At 48.4% G+C, this 17,752-nt stretch overlaps 3 protein-coding genes across 3 annotated transcripts in view; 1 reads left to right on the top strand and 2 right to left on the bottom strand.

Moving 5' to 3' along the window:
• The window catches only part of SYCE1 (synaptonemal complex central element protein 1), a 23,445-nt gene extending 13,288 nt beyond the window's left edge, over positions 1–10,157 (bottom strand). Inside the window, exons 1-2 of the mRNA XM_040442153.1 lie at positions 9,985–10,157; positions 9,877–9,954 (exon numbers count right to left, since the gene is read on the bottom strand). Of these exons, the coding sequence (XP_040298087.1) occupies positions 9,877–9,908 (32 nt within the window). The 5' untranslated portion in view covers positions 9,909–9,954; positions 9,985–10,157. The remainder of the gene's footprint in view (positions 1–9,876; positions 9,955–9,984) is intronic.
• Positions 6,764–9,415, bottom strand: SFT2D3 (SFT2 domain containing 3). Its single transcript, XM_040442154.1, has one exon. It carries the CDS (start codon positions 9,327–9,329, stop codon positions 8,715–8,717), a length of 615 nt encoding a protein of 204 aa, XP_040298088.1. The 5' UTR covers positions 9,330–9,415; the 3' UTR covers positions 6,764–8,714.
• FTSJ1 (FtsJ RNA 2'-O-methyltransferase 1) lies at positions 9,492–17,752 on the top strand. The gene is made up of 11 exons (XM_040442152.1): positions 9,492–9,588; positions 10,645–10,775; positions 10,923–10,992; positions 11,093–11,192; positions 11,816–11,894; positions 11,996–12,048; positions 14,043–14,096; positions 14,168–14,270; positions 16,914–16,997; positions 17,220–17,323; positions 17,402–17,752. The coding sequence occupies exons 2-11, from the start codon at positions 10,655–10,657 to the stop codon at positions 17,615–17,617; spliced, it is 984 nt and encodes a 327-aa protein (XP_040298086.1). The 5' UTR covers positions 9,492–9,588; positions 10,645–10,654; the 3' UTR covers positions 17,618–17,752.

The following is a 17,752-nucleotide window of genomic DNA, read 5'->3' as shown; positions in this document are numbered from 1 at the left end:
TGTGGTCTAGCGACACGGGGCCGGGTACGCCTGGTGCTGCCAGGGACCTCAACCTCCTCGTCCGAACTTTGGGTCAGAGAGCCACTGCTTTCTACAGGTTCATATTCTGACCCGCTAGATTCGTCAGATGAGGGTTCCCACTCCTCATCCGACTGGGTCAGAATCCTGTAGGCCTCTTCAGAAGAATACCCCCTGTTTGACATTTGGACTACTAAATTTAGGGGTATTCCCTGAGACTACCCAAGAAAAAAAGCAAGCCTGTCTTACAAAGGGGAGGCTAGCGAAGTACCGGAGGCCGCTGCGGTTGATAAAAAATATCAAAACTGATTTTTTTATCGCCGCAGAGCGTGTAAAGTGAATGTGCAGTGATCAAAAAAAATATATTTTTTGTCACTGCGGTGGGGCGGGCGTGGGTGAACGCACGTGTGGGCGACCGATCAGGCCTGATCGGGCAAACACTGCGTTTTGGGTGGAGGGCGAACTAAAGTGACACTAATACTATTATAGATCTGACCGTGATCAGTTTTGATCACTTACAGATACTATAAAAGTACAAATGCTGATTAGCGATACGCTAAACAGCGAATAAAAGTGACTGCGGTGCGGTGGGGTGGGCGCTAACTGACGCTAACTACCTAACCAAGGGGCCTAAACTATCCCTAAAACCTAACAGCCAATACTAGTGAAAAAAAAAAGTGTCAGTTTACACTGATCACTTTTTGTCTTTCACTAAGTGATTGACAGGGGGCGATCAAGGGGTTAATTTGGATGATGGGGGTGATGGATGGTGATCAGGGGCTAAGGGCAGTGTTTGGTGTGTACTCACAGTGATGTCTGCTTCTCTGCTGGATCCAACCGACGAAAAGGACCAGCAGAGGAGCAGAGAAGCCATATAACAGATCATATTTACTAATATGATCTGTTATCTGGCTTGTGATTCGATTTTTTAAAAATCAGCAACCTGCCAGCGACGATCATTGGCTGGCAGGTTGCTGATGAAATACTCCTCGAACTTTGGCTGTGACCGAAATCTCGCGTCTCGCGAGAGGACGCGCCGGCGCGTCCAGGAGGAATTAAACAACCACCTCCAGGACGCGTCTGTGCGTACAGCGGTCCGGAGGTGGTTAATTGAGAGTGGCAAAACCCCGACAAAGCCCAATAGGTGAGTGATAGGCCCCCAGAGTCATCTGTGTAAATCTAAAGCGGAGAAGCCATGCGCGAGAGACTAATGGCGGAGCCATGCGCGAGAGACTAATGGCGGAGTCATATGTGTAAAACTAAAACGGAGAAGCCATGCGTGAGAGACTCAGATGGCGGAGTCATATGTGTAACTAAAACGGAGAAGCCATGCGTGAGAGCCTCTAATGGCGGAGTCATATGTGTAAACCTAAAAAGGAGAAGCCATGCGTGAGAAACTCTAATGGCGGAGTCATATGTGTAACCTAATACGGAGAAGCCATGCGTGAGAGACTCTAATGGCGGAGTCATATGTGTAACCTAATACGGAGAAGCCATGCGTGAGAGACTCCAATGGGGGAGTCATATGTGTAACCTAATACGGAGAAGCCATGCGTGAGAGACTCCAATGGCGGAGTCATATGTGTAACCTAATACGGAGAAGCCATGCGTGAGAGACTCTAATGGCGGAGTCATATGTGTAACCTAAAACGGAGAAGCCATGCGTGAGAGACTCTAATGGCGGAGTCATATGTGTAACCTAATACGGAGAAGCCATGCGTGAGAGATTCTAATGGCGGAGTCATATGTGTAAACCTAAAACGGAGAAGCCATGCGTGAGAGACTCTAATGGCGGAGTCATATGTGTAACCTAATACGGAGAAGCCATGCGTGAGAGACTCTAATGGCGGAGTCATATGTGTAACCTAAAACGGAGAAGCCATGCGTGAGAGACTCTAATGGCGGAGTCATATGTGTAACCTAAAACGGAGAAGCCATGCGTGAGAGATTCTAATGGCGGAGTCATATGTGTAAACCTAAAACGGAGAAGCCATGCGTGAGAGACTCTAATGGCGGAGTCATATGTGTAAACCTAAAACGGAGAAGCCATGCGTGAGAGACTCTAATGGCGGAGTCATATGTGTAACCTAAAACGGGGAAGCCATGCGTGAGAGACTAATGGCGGAGTCATATGTGTAACCTAAAACGGGGAAGCCATGCGTGAGAGACTCCAATTTTATTTTATTTTTTTATACTATAAACCACTTAAGCAGCTCCCGTATGGGCACAGCTCTGAGTACGAGCATGAAGAGCATGGTATAACGCAGATCACCTGCACGGACTAACTAACATCCTGTGCCTAAATGACCCCCTTGGAACCTTATGTACGGCCGGCAGCAGGAAGCCAGCCACCGCCTATGATCTGCTCCCCCTGACCGAGTCTAGTACTCCTTCCCCTGATCTCTGCCTACCTAACGGCACGGCGGCCCGTGCCAGACTTTATTGAAGATGAGGAGCCTTTACCCCCAGCCGCGTGGGGAGCTCACGCTGCTCCCTGGTAATGTGCACCGGATCAGAGGGAGCCCTTCCTTTACCGCTGGTTTGAATCGTGTGCCGCGTGAGGAGCCACACAGCTCCCTGACATTGTGCGCCGATGCGGGAGTGCCCCCCCTCACCTAGGGGCTGGTTGTTGTGACTGGAACCCACTGGGAGACTGAAGCCTGACCGGACCTACCTGTGACCGTGAAGGCTGACCCGCGTGCGTAGACGTGACGCAACTACCCGTAGATGCCCACCCAGTGCCTGTAGTCAACGGGAGTGCGACCGAGTCTGTGGATGTGACCGACTAGCCCCTGTAGTCGTGAGGGGACCCTACATCGAGAGTAGCGGTAACAGACCATTGCCTGTAGACGTGGTAGTATTACCTCACGAGTCTGTTGACATGAGACTAATGCCTGCAGTCGTGGCAGGGCTTCATAACAAGTCTGTAGTCGTGACAGACTAATGCCTGCAGTCGTGGCAGGACTTTATAACGAGTCTCTAGTCGTGACAGACCTGGCAAACCAACAATTATATATATATATTTTTTTACAACTTCCCACCAAAGGCAACGACTGTAGGCGCCACCCTGCAAGACATGCGTCAGTGGCCTGAGCTTAGATAGGCCACCATACCCAGTCCCCTAAGTCCACGCGGGAGTAAAGGGGTGGCCCACGCATGCGCACCACACCTGACTCACCTGGCGGCCATGACAGCCACAAACCCTGCAGAATGGAAAAGTAGCCAACCACCTGTGGACCTGAATAAACAAGGACAGACATGTGAGTGCGCGAACCCCGGCTGAGTGATCCTTCACCCACGCAACTGCTCCCTAAATATCCACCGGCTTATCGCGGCTGTGCCCCGACCCGAGCCACTAACTCCCCACGTACCGTATGTGCTATGGGCGGCCAGGCTACGTGCCCGAGGCGTAGTGGCAATCCCCCTTCCTTGAACCCCCTTATTTAATAAAGCCCTTTTTTTTTTTTTTTTTTTTTAACCAACTGACGCCTGCCTTAGTACCTAGACACTAGTGCTGAGCAAGGAGCCCAGTACCTGGACTGCAGTACCAGTAACTGGTGACACTTTCACCTGTCTCAGGTGTGTTAAGACCTATGGCATTTCCAGCTTACCTCATGTTTTTAAAAAAAATAAAAAATTACTCATTAACTTAGGTGGATATAGGTTAGGAATGTCACTACCACTGTGTCAGGCCCTACATGACGAAACACTGAGTGCATCTGGTTTTATAGAGCGGTACCAACATGTTATCTGCTTCTTCCTACTGTTTACTAGTTATCTAGTTCATCCATTAACCAAATAGATCTGCAAATGATGTTGCATTCTGGTATTATGTCCCATACATGTATACAGTTTGATAAATCATTGAATTCAGAGTATCATTCCTGATCTGTTTGCTATACAGGATGCATGAAAATTTAACTAGTTATTTGGGCCGATGGCACATTATATAAAATCCACCCACTCATATGTTTTACACTAAACCTGTAAGAATGGTCTCCCTGTAGGTGTCGCCCTCACTCAGCTAAGAACCTGCTGGAGCGCCGAAGGGCAGTAAGCCACACTGTGAAGCCGGTGGGCGGCGTGAGCGATGCGCTGCGCGCCATGGTATGAGCGGGAGTGCGACTGGCCGCAGCGGAGCAACAGGTGAGGGGTGACCGAGGAGGCTATTGCACCGTTAGCCTGGGGGGCGCTGCATGTGAGCAGGGGAGCCTTAAACCGGATCGGAAAGTGCGGGCAGTCCCAGGTGCGGCTGGGGACCGCGGCCACCCTCGGCCGCGTAACATGACATAAATAAACGAGACGGATGGGCATCCCCCCGGCCTACCTATACTCCGCAGCGATGAGCCCGACGCAGCTGACCACACGAATTAACAACAAGACACGCGACCTCTCTGGAAGGACAGCCAACCCACGAGCTGATTCGAAAGCATTCGAACCAACAAGTGGGGGCAGGAGAGCCAGGTTTAAATAATTAAAGCCCCGCCTCCCCTCACACAAACACGGCACTCTTAATTGCCTACCACTTATCAAGGCCTATCATGTATGATACTGTCACTTCAGCTGTGTATCTAATCTTATCCTATGGGATACTGTCTGCTGAACAGGTGTATCTAATCCTATCCTGTGCGATACTGTCTGGTGAGCTACTGTAGCCGTACTTGCCAACCATCTTGATTTTGGCCGCACAGTCCTACAAACCGCACCATAAAGGGTGCCATTTAACTGTGCCAATTTGGCATTGTAAATACTGGTCTCTATGCTGTATCTAAGTCATGTGAGATACTGTCAGCTGTACCTAAGCCTGTCATGTAAGGTACTGTTTCTTCAGCTGTGTATCTAAGCCTATCAAGTGAGATACTGTCTGGCGTACCTAAGCCTATCATGTAAGATACTGTCTCTTCAGCTGTGTATCTAAGCCTATCATGTGAGATACTCACTGGTGTACCTAAGCCTATCATGTGAGATACTGTCTAGATACAGTTGTATAGATACAGTTGCGTATCTAAGCCTATCATGTGAGATACTGTCTATACAGTTGTGTATCTAAGCCTATCATGTGTGATACTGTTTCTTCAGCTGTGTATCTAAGCCTATCATGTGAGTTACTCACTGGTGTACCTAAGCTTGTCATGTAAGGTACTGTCTATACAGTTGTGTATCTAAGCCTATCATGCGAGATACTCACTGGTGTACCTAAGCTTGTCATGTAAGGTACTGTCTATACAGTTGTGTATCTAAGCCTATCATGCGAGATACTCACTGGTGTACCTAAGTTTGTCATGTAAGGTACTGTCTATACAGTTGTGTATCTAAGCCTGTCATGTGAGATACTCACTGGTGTACCTAAGCTTGTCATGTAAGGTACTGTCTATACAGTTGTGTATCTAAGCCTATCATGCGAGATACTCACTGGTGTACCTAAGTTTGTCATGTAAGGTACTGTCTATACAGTTGTGTATCTAGGCCTATCATGTGAGATACTGTCTCAGAGAACTGACTAGTTGGATTACTGGTGAGACCGGAGTGTAATAATGTACAGTAACAGGGAGGCTGTGTGTAGGTCGGTATGAGACATTTGTCACCTGATGCTGTGGTCTACAGCTGCCGATAGTGAGCACACAATGGGAGTTGTAGTTTTATAGAAGGATAACTAGCTATCTGCACCAGACCGCACCAACCAATCAGCAACCAGCTTATAGCCATAAACCTTAGGGGAGAAGATAAAAAGCTGGCGTGTGATTGGCTGTTAGTTTTACCTCAGGAATATCAGTGACCACCTCCCAGTATATGTATGCCCTCTCAGGCCTCATGTCAGGGGGTAGAAGACCCCACAGAATGACCCCCATCACCCCTCCTGACCCTTAGCAGGAGGAGAGCGCCTGTCCCTCAGGAAATAATCATCTGCGTCTCCCTAGGGATGTCCTACAGTCCAGGGCACCGTGTGAGGACAGAAGCCATTAAACTATGGTTCTGGGGTCCATCTATGTTATGTTAGTAAAATGAGAACTGGAATCTGGTTGCTATGGCGACTGCCGCCCTTTTATATTACTCCATTTTGGATAACTCCCCCCCCTCCCTGTCTATTGGATACAGGTCCACGCTGTTCACCATATTGGCTCAATTTGAAATCATTGCCTGTGGCACAAATTTCACATTTTGCTCCAGTGACAAAACGCTGATAAAGTATAAGTGTGGTCAACGTGGAACGGCCCGTGGTATTTTTTTAAAATTATTTTTATTTAAAAGTTGCTGCCAGCACCCCGCCAATCAGCTGCGGCGCTCCGGTGACGTCATGTCCATGGGTCACATGGCCAAGGCGCAGCTCAGTCATGTGACTGCAGTACCGAGCACAGCCACTATCCCGTGCACGGCGCTGTGACCCGAACAGAGAATACCATTCACATCAATGAGCAGAGAAAACGTCAGCTGCGTAATTTAATAGAAGTTTATTAGAAAAATCAATAAATCTTCAAAAATAGATTTTTATATTAAACTGCTGCAAAGCTTCATGAAGTCAAAACCTTTGCCTGTCTACAATGGGCGAGACCACTGGGTGTGGGACTTGGCATTTCTGGACCCCTGTCTCACTGTTAAGCCCCGCCCCACTGCACAGCTAAGCTCCACCCCCATCAGCTCACTAAGCCCCACTCTCAGCTTAGCTGTGCATTTCTGCTACAGCTTTACTGCTGGGAAGGGGGCCCCCAATGGGCCCCTGTAGAGCTGAATTGGCTGCACAGGCGGTATGTATTCAGCCAACAGAGGTGGTAAAGTCCACCCAGGAGACCACCCTGACCAGTGTATAGAAGGGAGTGCTATTTAACGTAGCTTAGGAGAATGGCGGTCCAGCGTGGCGCTATGTAGGCTAGCTTCACATCTGTGGCAGAGGATTCGGCGGGCTGTTCTGATAGGGACCAGCCTTGCCTGCAGGACCCCACTGATTATAACGGGGTCCGGCGGCCGCTACCCGGAAAATACGCCAAGAATCGGCCGGGCAGAAACCGCTGCAGTTCCTGCTCAGCCGATTCCCACAATTCTCTGCTGGAACTGGAGGTCGGAACAACCAGCCGCAGACGCGAAAGCGACTCGTAACTTTCCAACGGACCTGAACGCGGAGCTCATGTTCCTTAAGGGTCCATTCACACGTCAGTATTTTCTCTTCCGCTCCGAAAATTTGCGGACCCATTTATTGCAATGGCCAGTTGTTCCGCTCCATTACGCAAATCCACAAAAATAGTAGGGGCTTGTCCTCCTATTGTCCGCAAAATGCGGTCCGTGGTCCCATTGTAGTGATCAGGTTCGCAAAATTGCAGAACGCGTCAATAGAAAAAATAATAAATTTTGTACCCTAGCAACATATATTCTTCCGCCTTCCGTTTATTTGCAGAAAAACGGAACGGATGCGGATGCACAATTGGTAAAAACTGAAGGTTTTTGCAGAAACACGAATCCGCAAAAAACAGAAGTCTAGAAAAGAAAAATACTGACGTGTGACTGGACCCTTACGGAGCTTCACGTGCTAGAGGGCCGCCTCGCTCAGTCTGCCGTGCACCGGATTTATTATTGCACCTAACGAGATATGACTGAAGCGTCCAGAAAGGTAGTGTGGCGAAGAGGAGGCCTGAAACGCTCCAGATTTGGGAATGGTGCGCACCATAATTTGGGGGCAATTTACTTGTGCAAAATAAGTCAGGACATGGTGTCGGGAAAAGAGCCCAAGATGCGCCAAACCTGTAACACAGCGTCTGTCCAGTTCTGGGGTGGATTAGTTATGTCTGTGGGTGCGATATAGTCTAGTGTCATGTGACTGTTTCGTCCATTCCCATTGCCAGATCACGAGAGATATCGACCAATCACAGGCGGGCGGTGTGGCACGGGCACCACAGCGGTCAGCTCTGCTGGTAAGAAAGTTTATTGTCTAGCGGTAGAGAGCAGCCAGGAGCCAAAATAAAGAGCCCCGAGCTTCACAGGGGCCACAATCTGCATCCCTCAGTCCGGTGATCTTCAACCTGCCGCTCTCCAGCTATTGCAAAACTACAACACCCAGCATGTCCTCACAGCCTACATGGCATGCTGGGAGTTGTAGTTTTGCAACGGCTGGAGAGCGGCAGGTTGTAAGTTACTGCTTTAGACGAACAGGGACCCAATGGTCTGAGGTTTCAGCTTTCCAAGGGCCACGGATCAGGAACCAGAAAGAGCCCTCAGCTTTCTAGGGGCCACAGTCCAGATCCCTGAGACTAATAGGGACCTAATGGTCTAGAATCTTCAGCTACACAGGGGCCACAGTTCAGGAGCCACAAAGTCCCCTCGGCTTCAGAGGGGCCACAGTCCTGAACCCTGAGACTAACAAGCACCCAACGGTCTAGAGTCTTCAGCTTCAATTGGGCCACAGGTAAAGAGCCCTTAGCTTCATAGGGGCCACAGTCCAGATTCATGATACTAGCAGGGACCCAATGGTCTAGAGCCTTTAGCTTCACAGGGGCCACAGAGAGACTTCAGCTTCACAGGGGCCACAGTTCAGAACCCTGAGATTAACAGGGACTCTTGGTCCAGAGTCTTCAGCTTCACAGAGGCCATAGTCAAAGCTCCAATGAGGGGCCACAATACAGCCTATAGCTTTCCAGGGGACACAGTCCTGGGTCCCAAATTAACAGAGACCCACAGTCCACATCTTCACGCTGGGCCCCGGGCGGATATTACACAGGCAGGGCTTTGGAGACTCCTTTCCGCATCAGACTCCCGCACAGGCCGCTGATGTAGCGCCTCCCAGCGGCGCCGCCCGGTAACATTCCCAGCAGGAGGGCAGCGCCGGCGATGACCTGAACCACTGCTCCCAGCAAGGTGAGCGGGGTGCTCCGGAAGCCCAGGGCCGCGTACAGCGTGCCGCCGAGAGCCGCCAGGTAGAAGAAGGTCCAGGGGTCCGGCTCCCGGAGCAGGCGGCTGGGGCCCCGCAGGAGGCTGACGGAACCGAGACCCAAAACCGACCCCATAGACCAGAGCATGGCGAACTTCCGAGCCCGGAGTAACAGCAGCGGCACATACAGCGCGGCCAGGCCGAAGCACAGAGCCGCCATGGCCGCACACACAGCAGCCGCCATCAATCTCTGCGTCCCGGACATCCCCGGCAGGAAAGGGTCCGGATCCAGAGCGCTCCAGGACCAGGACAGGCCGCCGCTGGGAGGCGAAAACCAGGCCCTCCATCCCGGCTCAGAACTCTGCCGCTCCCCCGAGGAAGAAGCCGCAGAACTGCCACTGCCCCCGGCTTTATTCTGAGCCACGTACTCCTGTAACTGCCGGCCTAGGTCCGCCATGTCAACGAAAACATCCGCCTTTGTCAATCTAAATAAAGTTATTTGAATGTTTCCATGACAACGACACTTCCGCTGTCGTTAGCTTAGGGGACCTGCGTCTGTGTTAGTATAAATAAAGTTTGGTGAAAGTCTTCACTTCTAAAACTAGAGCGCGAATCCTATAGGGCGGCCATTTTGTTGGAGGCAGACCGCTATAGAGGCTGAAAGGTCATAAGCCCCGCCGACAGATTTCTCTGCTGTCTGAGAGCCACTGCAGGAGGTGAGTGCATGCTGTACCGCACTGAACCCCAGGATTTTACTGAACCCCCTCTTCCTTTCATGTATGCCGCTGTTACCTGCCACGTCCCATTATTTATAATGTACACTTTCCCCAAGGTTTCACAGAGGATTGCTTAGGCTGGTACATTGTAACAACTCCTCCAGCAGTTAGCAGGACTAGCTCAGCATGTAAACAAGAGTGCTTCCATTCACAGACAGCTAGCAGAGGTTCTTTAATATCTGCTTAAATTACTCATATCTCACCTGTAGAAAGAAAATTGTTATATACTTGCATGGATCGAACGCTCGGGAAGCGTTCATGTGGCGCTCCTCTCCAGAAAATCCTACATCTGCTGATGTTCACGTCCTTCGCCAGCTTTCCGACCTGGGCTGTGGCACATGCGCCGATGAGGTGGAGTCAGGACCAAGGAGAGGAGTAGATCTGTCCCTGTCCACAGCGGAAGTGACGTCCTGTCCATAGCCCAGGCCAGAAACCTGGTAAAGGACGTGACGTCAGCGGATGTTGGATTTTCAGAAGAGACCAGGCCCAGACCAGCCGATGCGTGCAGCTTCAGGCTGGTAAGTATATTGGAGACTGTCCTCTGCAGGTAAGATATATGTGCAGTTAAAGGGGTTGTCCTGCCTCCTTGGCCCTAACAACCCCTGGGGTCCTCCCCTGACCATAAAAAACCCCACACACTTGTCCATTCTCCCATCGCTGCTCCGTTGCCTGCCGGACCAGAAAGCTGTTCGGTCCTGTGACCGCTGCAGCCAATCAGTCACACTGACTTGACTGCTTTGACGTAGTGTTCAAGCCGCTGAGGCCTGTAATTGGGACCAAACTGCTTCCTGGTCCTGCCGAGGCCAAATATGGAGGAGTAGCAGCAGCACCGCAGACGGGTGTGTGGGTTTTTTAATGTTCAGGACGGCGGGAGGATGCTCCAGTGCCAGACAACCCCTTTAAGGTCAGTTTGTGGGGCCCTTACATGTAGAGGGACATGGGGGTTGTTATTGATATACTACAGTATATACATTACAGGGACTTTTCCCCTTCTAGAAGGGACATCATGGGTCGGTCTTCGAAGGACAAGAGGGACATTTACTACCGACTGGCCAAAGAAGAAGGCTGGCGGGCGCGCAGTGCCTTCAAGCTGCTGCAGCTGGACGAGGAGTATCAGCTTTTCCAAGGTATTCGGTGGTGTCTCTTCTGTCTGATTCCGTGCACCCAGCTTTTCCAGATTCCTGAACGGCAGATCTGCCTCTTATGTCTATGGACGCTGATACGTCACAATGACATGGGGACAAGTTGAGCTGAGTCTTGTGTTTCTCTCGCAGGAGTCCAGAGAGCGGTGGACCTATGTGCGGCCCCTGGCAGCTGGAGCCAGGTCCTCAGCAGGAAGCTCAGGTGAATGGCGCTGTCTCTGTCACGTCTAACACACGAGGGTTGTAGGACCCGCCGGAAATAACCAGTGCATCGTCTCTCCTGTCCCCCCCCCCCCTGCCAGGTCCAGCAATGAGACCTCTGAGGTGAAGATTGTAGCAGTGGATCTTCAAGCCATGGCTCCTCTGCCTGGAGTAATCCAGATCCAAGGAGATATTACCAAGGTCATTTTATTTTTTTTGTGAAAGAATCCTTCATCGTCTTAAAGAGCGTTCCCAATTGGAAGAGAATGTCTGCTTTATTCTAGAAACAGTGCAACACCTGTCCACTGGTTTTGAGTGGTATTACAGCTGCGCTCCAGTCCCTTCAGTGGAGCTGTGCTGCAGTACCAGACACAACGTATATGGACAGGTGTGGCGCTGTTTTTGGAAGAAAGCCGCCATCTTTTTAGAATCCTGGGCAACCCCGTTAAGGCCTTAAGCACATGACTATGTCCGTTTTGCGGGATCGGCAATATACGGATGTGGACCTTGTGCCGTCTACCTTTTTTTTTTTGGCGGACCCTTTCGCTTCAATGGGTCTGTGGTCCGCATTTCTGTCTTTTTGCGGATGATCTGTGTGCTCTTCGTATGTCCATTCTACAAAAAGATGGATCAAGTCCTAAACTTGGCTGCAAAACGCAGACCATGGACCCACAGAAGTCGGTGGATGCGACATGGAAGGTATCCGTTTTTCACAGATCCCCAATTTGCAAAGTACATATGGTCATGTGCATGAGGCCTAAAGGAAACTTATTACCAAGATACAATGTAAATTGTAAGCTCTTTTGGTTTCCTACTTCTTTCAGGTTTCCACAGCTCATGAGATCATCCGACATTTTGAGGGCCAGCCTGCGGATCTTGTGGTGTGTGATGGGGCACCCGATGGTAATAATGGATATCTCTCCAAACCCCCTTCTCTTTACTCCCCCCACCATCTCAGCTTTGTTAGGATGACATTATTTTACTTGATGTCTCTCTTCCGGTAGTTACTGGACTGCATGATATCGATGAATACATTCAGGCACAGCTCCTGCTGGCGGTGAGTGTCCTACCCCGATAACTTACCCCGTCCATCCTCAGGGAAGTACTTGGATGGATGGCTTCTGTTAAGGCTGTAATCACCTCTCGGTAGTGGCACAGCGCAGAACCACAACACAAGCCTGTGGCCATCTGTGCGCTAAGATGGCAGGTCTAGGGGCAAGGTAGTATTATATGGCAGTCATTCTGATGATAGTCCCGTCTTGTTATAGCTCAAGCCTACCAGAACATGAGCCACTTGGATGGAGCTTGTCTTTATTCTGGATTTTTGAGGGAGGAATCTCTATTGTGTCCATGTGCCCTAATAGAGAGAGGTTGTCTTCATGCAAAAACTCCTTTAAAGGGATTCTCCAGTGATGTGCCCTTAATGATTTTTTTTTTTTTTTCAGGTATAATTTTTATGTGAAGGTTGTCGGGTATATAAAGCAAATGATCTATATATATATATATCTCTGATCAAAAGAAAAATTATGCAAATGATATTGATCCGCAAGGTGGACATATATACACCTCCAAGAGTTCGATCGAGAACCTAATTATTTTGTGCAATCAGTAAAACAGGGTACAAGCATCTATGCAAAAATATAAATGGTTTATTATACAATAGTTTAAAATACAATCAAAAATTTATAAACGTAAATTTCAATAATATACAATGATATGCAGCACCCAGAATTCGCCACTATATGATGCCAACAAAACACTACTCAACCAACACAAGAATATTATGCAATACGGCTTTAAAATTGTGAGAGATATAAATATGCGCAAAAACTCAATCAAGAAAATGACAGATACGAGCCCTTGCTCTGCCCAAAATGATGACCAATCTCAGATATGGGGTAGTATTGCAACAAAACTTATAAATTATTGGCTTGATATCAAACCAGGGAATATAAATATTCCCAACAGAGAGTTTCTCCAATATTATCCCCTTTATTCAGTTATATGCATCGTAACTGAAAATAAGAGAAAATATTGATGTAGCAATCAGCGTTACACGTCCGCAAATGGGCAGGTATCTGGCTAAGTATCAAGCCAATTAATTTACATCAATACTACATAAAACCAAAAATATACATTACCCAAGGGTCAAGTGATGTGCAGAGTCTTGGGGCAGTCAGCTCTCAAGAGTTTTTCTGATAATCCAAATCTTTCTCCAGAGATCTCCCTTTCTTTCTTTGTTTTTTTTTTCTCTTTCTGTCCTCCTCTTCTTTTTTTTTCTTTTTGGAATCTGGTTTATTAACCCAAAACTTATCAGATGAACACACCTTCCTAGTTTGGAACTTTCCAATCATTGTTGGATAGGCGTGTGCATTGATAAGGAACGTGACGTCATAATACTACCCAGAATACACTTTTGCAACTGGTGTAGTATTAACTGCTCATATCTAGGTGGCACTGTTGTATAAGCTATAAGCATCATACCATTAAGGGTTAACTCATACATGCCTGATATTTTTAATACTACACACCTCTGACATCTGGAGGCCTTGTCTTAGAGCCGAGGGACAAACTTTGGTACATGAATGTATACTTTGAGGAACATCTAGACATTTCTCACACTGTGGAATTCATGTCCAGATAACAAATGCAATGAAGCCTCTACATCTGCAGGTGCCGTGTATCTTCTAACTGTCTAAATGTATAATAGATTGTTAGAATAACACTAGCTCTTTGAACGGCGCAGTAATCTTCGCATGGACTTACTTCGGCCTACATGAAAATCCATACAAAATAGTGAATATAAATCAACATTGCTCTTAAAGGCAATGAATACCCATTATAACTAAAATAAGTAGATATAACTGTTTACACTTATGAAAAAGCACAACAAGGTGGACGACAACCAATAAGAACACAAGTTGTTATCCAGCTTTTCCATTATGCTGAATGGTATTTTGGCCGAGTTATGCAGTATTATTGGGGGGGGGGGTTATGATTTCTGTTCAGAACGCTCCAATTGTAATAATGCCGTATCCGATTTTCTCACAGGCTTTAAACATCACAACCCATGTTCTGAGAGCAGGGGGCACATTGGTGGCTAAGGTGGGTAACCTGTTAACTCCGATCTCTCGTCCCTTCCTGAGAAAATCGTGGATTTAATATCCTGTTTTTAGATTTTTCGTGGAAAAGACGTCACGCTCCTTTACTCCCAGCTCAAGATCTTTTTCCGCGAAGTTACATGCGCCAAGCCTCGTAGCAGCCGGAATTCCAGCATAGGTAAGCCACGTGTTTATGCTGGGGAAGCCGTCATTCAGGGGAGGGACATGCACAGAAATCTGAGGATTTTATAACAAATGGAGATCACCGCCACATGTACTGTAATAAGAAGCCGCTATAACTCTGCAGGTGATCTGCTACCACACGGGCTGCAGCACTGAATACAGAGCAGTCATGTAGAAACAGAAGTGACCCTCTGCTCTAGATAATAATAGGTGGTCTTCAGCCAGACCCTCCCTTTATTACATACATATAGCTTAAAGGCTCCCGTACCAATTTTCCAGTAAGTAGATTATGATGATCTGTCCTCAGGATGGGTCATCAATATCAGATTGGTGGGGAGCTGGCACCGGGATCCCCACCATCAACTGGTAGCAGCAGATGTCCTACAGTGGACGGAGCTGTAGGTTTTGTCCGATGTGTAGTAGCTGTGCTGGGGTACTGCAGCTCATCTGCCATTCAAATGAATGAGAACTGAGCTTCACTACTCCGGAGCTGGAAACTATACAGTGGACGGAGCCTTACGCTTCCAGCACGTCCTTGATATAGTATAGTTTTTGCAGCTTCTAGTCCCTGCATTAACATGAGGAGTTGCATACTCTGTACTGGACCTGCACGATGATGGGCACGGCGATTCATGTGGGAGGGGAGTGACCTGATGGATTCTCCCCTCTCCCTATGGTTCGCTGTATCGTGGGTTCGGTCCTGAGGATTGGCGGGACTTCACCCCATAAAAGGATTCGGTTCCGGTGGCCGCCTTACAGCCACAATAGTACCGGAGGTGCTGGCACTGAACATGTTAAGTGGCGAGCGCAATGTTGCTTTGTGAATTTATTACTATCTTGGGCTACTTTCACACTAGCGGCACGGACCTCGGGCAGACTGTTCCGTCGGGTGAACAGCCTGTCGGATCCGTCCTGACTATAATGGGGGCGGAGGCACGGGAGCGCACGGCGAGAGGCTGCTGGAATAAAACTACGACATTTATTCTGGCAGCCTCTCGCCGCGCGATGCCGTGCCCCCGCCCCCATTATAGTCAATAGGGACAAAGCGGCAGACTGGGGGCACACATTCACTAGCGGCAGGGCGGATCCGACAGGCTGTTCACCCGACGGAACAGCCTGCCGGAGGTTCGTGCCGCAAGTGTGAAAGTAGCCTAAGCTCAGGGGCTCCTGATGATACACAGTCTTAGTGCAGAAAAGCGTAGAGCCATGTAGATAGAGTGAGCATCACAGATAAAATGGATTGACTTTGAGATAGACGAGCGACAATAGCAACCCTGCACATCAGTTGGCGGGGGGGGGGTTAATCAATTACTGGAAACTGCACCCCAACACAGGAACGAGGAGGCGATCGTCTCTGTGCCCTGTGGTATAACTGGACCTGCACGACTCGCAGTTAAAGGTCCCTTTACACAGAACATTATTACAGCAGATTGTCGGGAAGGAAGCGTTACTTCCCGACAATCTGCTGATCGCTAGTGGAGGAGACCGCTGCATTTACATCCACCAATCTCCTCCAGAGTATGGGGAGGAGCGATCGCTAATGCCGTCACTCTTCCCCATAAGGACTCGTCGTTTGCCGGCAGGAGATCGTGTTTACACGACATGATCTGCTGCCGGTAAACAATCTCTTTTGCGTACTATGCTCGTTGGCAATAATCTGTGCCGTTCTCGGCCCATGTAAAGGGCCCTTAAGGCTGGTGATTGAGGGACTAGGAGCGGCTGCACCCCTGTGATTCATTAGTTGTGGACACAAGGGAATCGCTTTCCCCCCTCTGACCCTTTCCTTGGTTCTGCAATAACACCCATCAGGCTTAGGGGTGATGATGACTTGGAGGGTTAAGTGTCCACACTAATTTGGGTAATTTTTTAATTAATTAACCCTTTGGTTGGCGTTAGTTACTTGCGGGTAGTACCTGCCCTTTTAAAATATTTATTAAATAAAGTTTTTTTGTTTTCATTTAAGCGTCTAATTCTCAACAGTGATTATAGTTTTTGCAGGAAACCCCCCCCCCCCGCTTTTCTAAGGTCCATTCACACGACCTTATATTTCTGTCCTTGCGGAACGGGTGCGGACCCATTCATTTCAGTGGGGCCGCAAATAATGCGGGAAAGCACACTGAGTCCTGTCCGCATCCATACTTCCGTTCCGTGGCCCCACAGAAAAGATAGAACATGTCCTATTCTTGTCCGTAATTGCAGACTAGAATAGGCATTTCTACACAGGAGAAAGACAATCTAATTGGCAACATGCAGAAGGCACACGGCCAGTATCCGTTTTTTTTGTGGATCTGCGATTTGTGGACCGCAAAAAACTGATACGGTTGTGTGAATGAGTCCTTATATGGATGATCTATCTTGAGGATAGATCATCAGTATCTACATACTGGAAAATGACTTTAATATCTATGGGGGGCCTTTAGGATATATGTATGTGATAAAAGGAGGGCCTGGTGCACTATTATGCAGAGCAGAAAAGCCCCGCGCTTGGCCGGTGTATTGAGGCTTCTTGACTGACTAATAGACATCTATTAGAACTGTATGGGCCCCTACGTAAGTAAACCACTTGCTTGTAGCAGCCAGTATGGTTTCCATTTATAAGCTGATGCTTCACTATTCTGTTAACTTTTCTCCTGTACAGAGGCGTTTGTTGTATGTCAGGGATACAGCCCACCCGAGGGATACATACCCAACATGTCTAATCCTCTGCTGGACCACTGCTATGGTGAGTGCTGAATACATAGGTGTCATGTTGACTCGGACCAGAGCATAGAAACGTGACCTTTATAGATCTGGTTATATAACCTTATCATGACCATTTGGAATTACCTGCTGGTGGGATCGTGGGTGTAGGTGGATGTACCTTGAGAATGTGATTTTTAAGTTCCCACTGTTGGAAGCCCCAGCAGGTAGCTTATACACCATTATAACGGGTTTTTCTCATTAGATATGGATTTCAACCAGCTGGAGGGTCCTAACCGTGTGATCGTTCCCTTCTTGGCCTGCGGAGACCTGAGTGCATATGACTCGGACAAGACTTATCCTCTACAGGTAAGAACCTCGTCCTCGTGACTTCTCTCTGCCTATGATGATACCGGGACTACATTCTTCTCGTCTCTTTCCCCGTAGCTGGATACTGGAAAAGAATACAGCTATGTGCCCCCAAATCAACCTCCTATCCGTCCGCCCTATCAGGAGGCCTGCTTTTTGAAGAAGAACAATCTCCTTGCTAAAGAGAGACCACCGTCACCCGTGAACCCGCCCGCTACCACAGCCTCCGGTGAAGACCAGGCCTCAAGTATTTGTGAGGGAGCCGCCATTCAACAACTGTCCCTTTCCACTTGATGGACTTGTTCTTAAGGGTTAAAGATTTTAAGTTTTAAGATGATGGTTTTGTTCTTCAACTTTTTTTTAACAAAAAATTATTTTATTTATTACAGTTTTTATTGCAACGAATAAACAAGGTTTTATCCACCCGTA

The sequence above is a fragment of the Bufo bufo genome, chromosome 8 (genome assembly GCF_905171765.1).
Source record: "Bufo bufo chromosome 8, aBufBuf1.1, whole genome shotgun sequence".
In the NCBI taxonomy this organism is placed as follows: Eukaryota; Metazoa; Chordata; class Amphibia; order Anura; family Bufonidae; genus Bufo; species Bufo bufo.
Note: the sequence above shows the minus strand (reverse complement) of the source record. Positions and strands in the feature narration are given on the sequence as shown.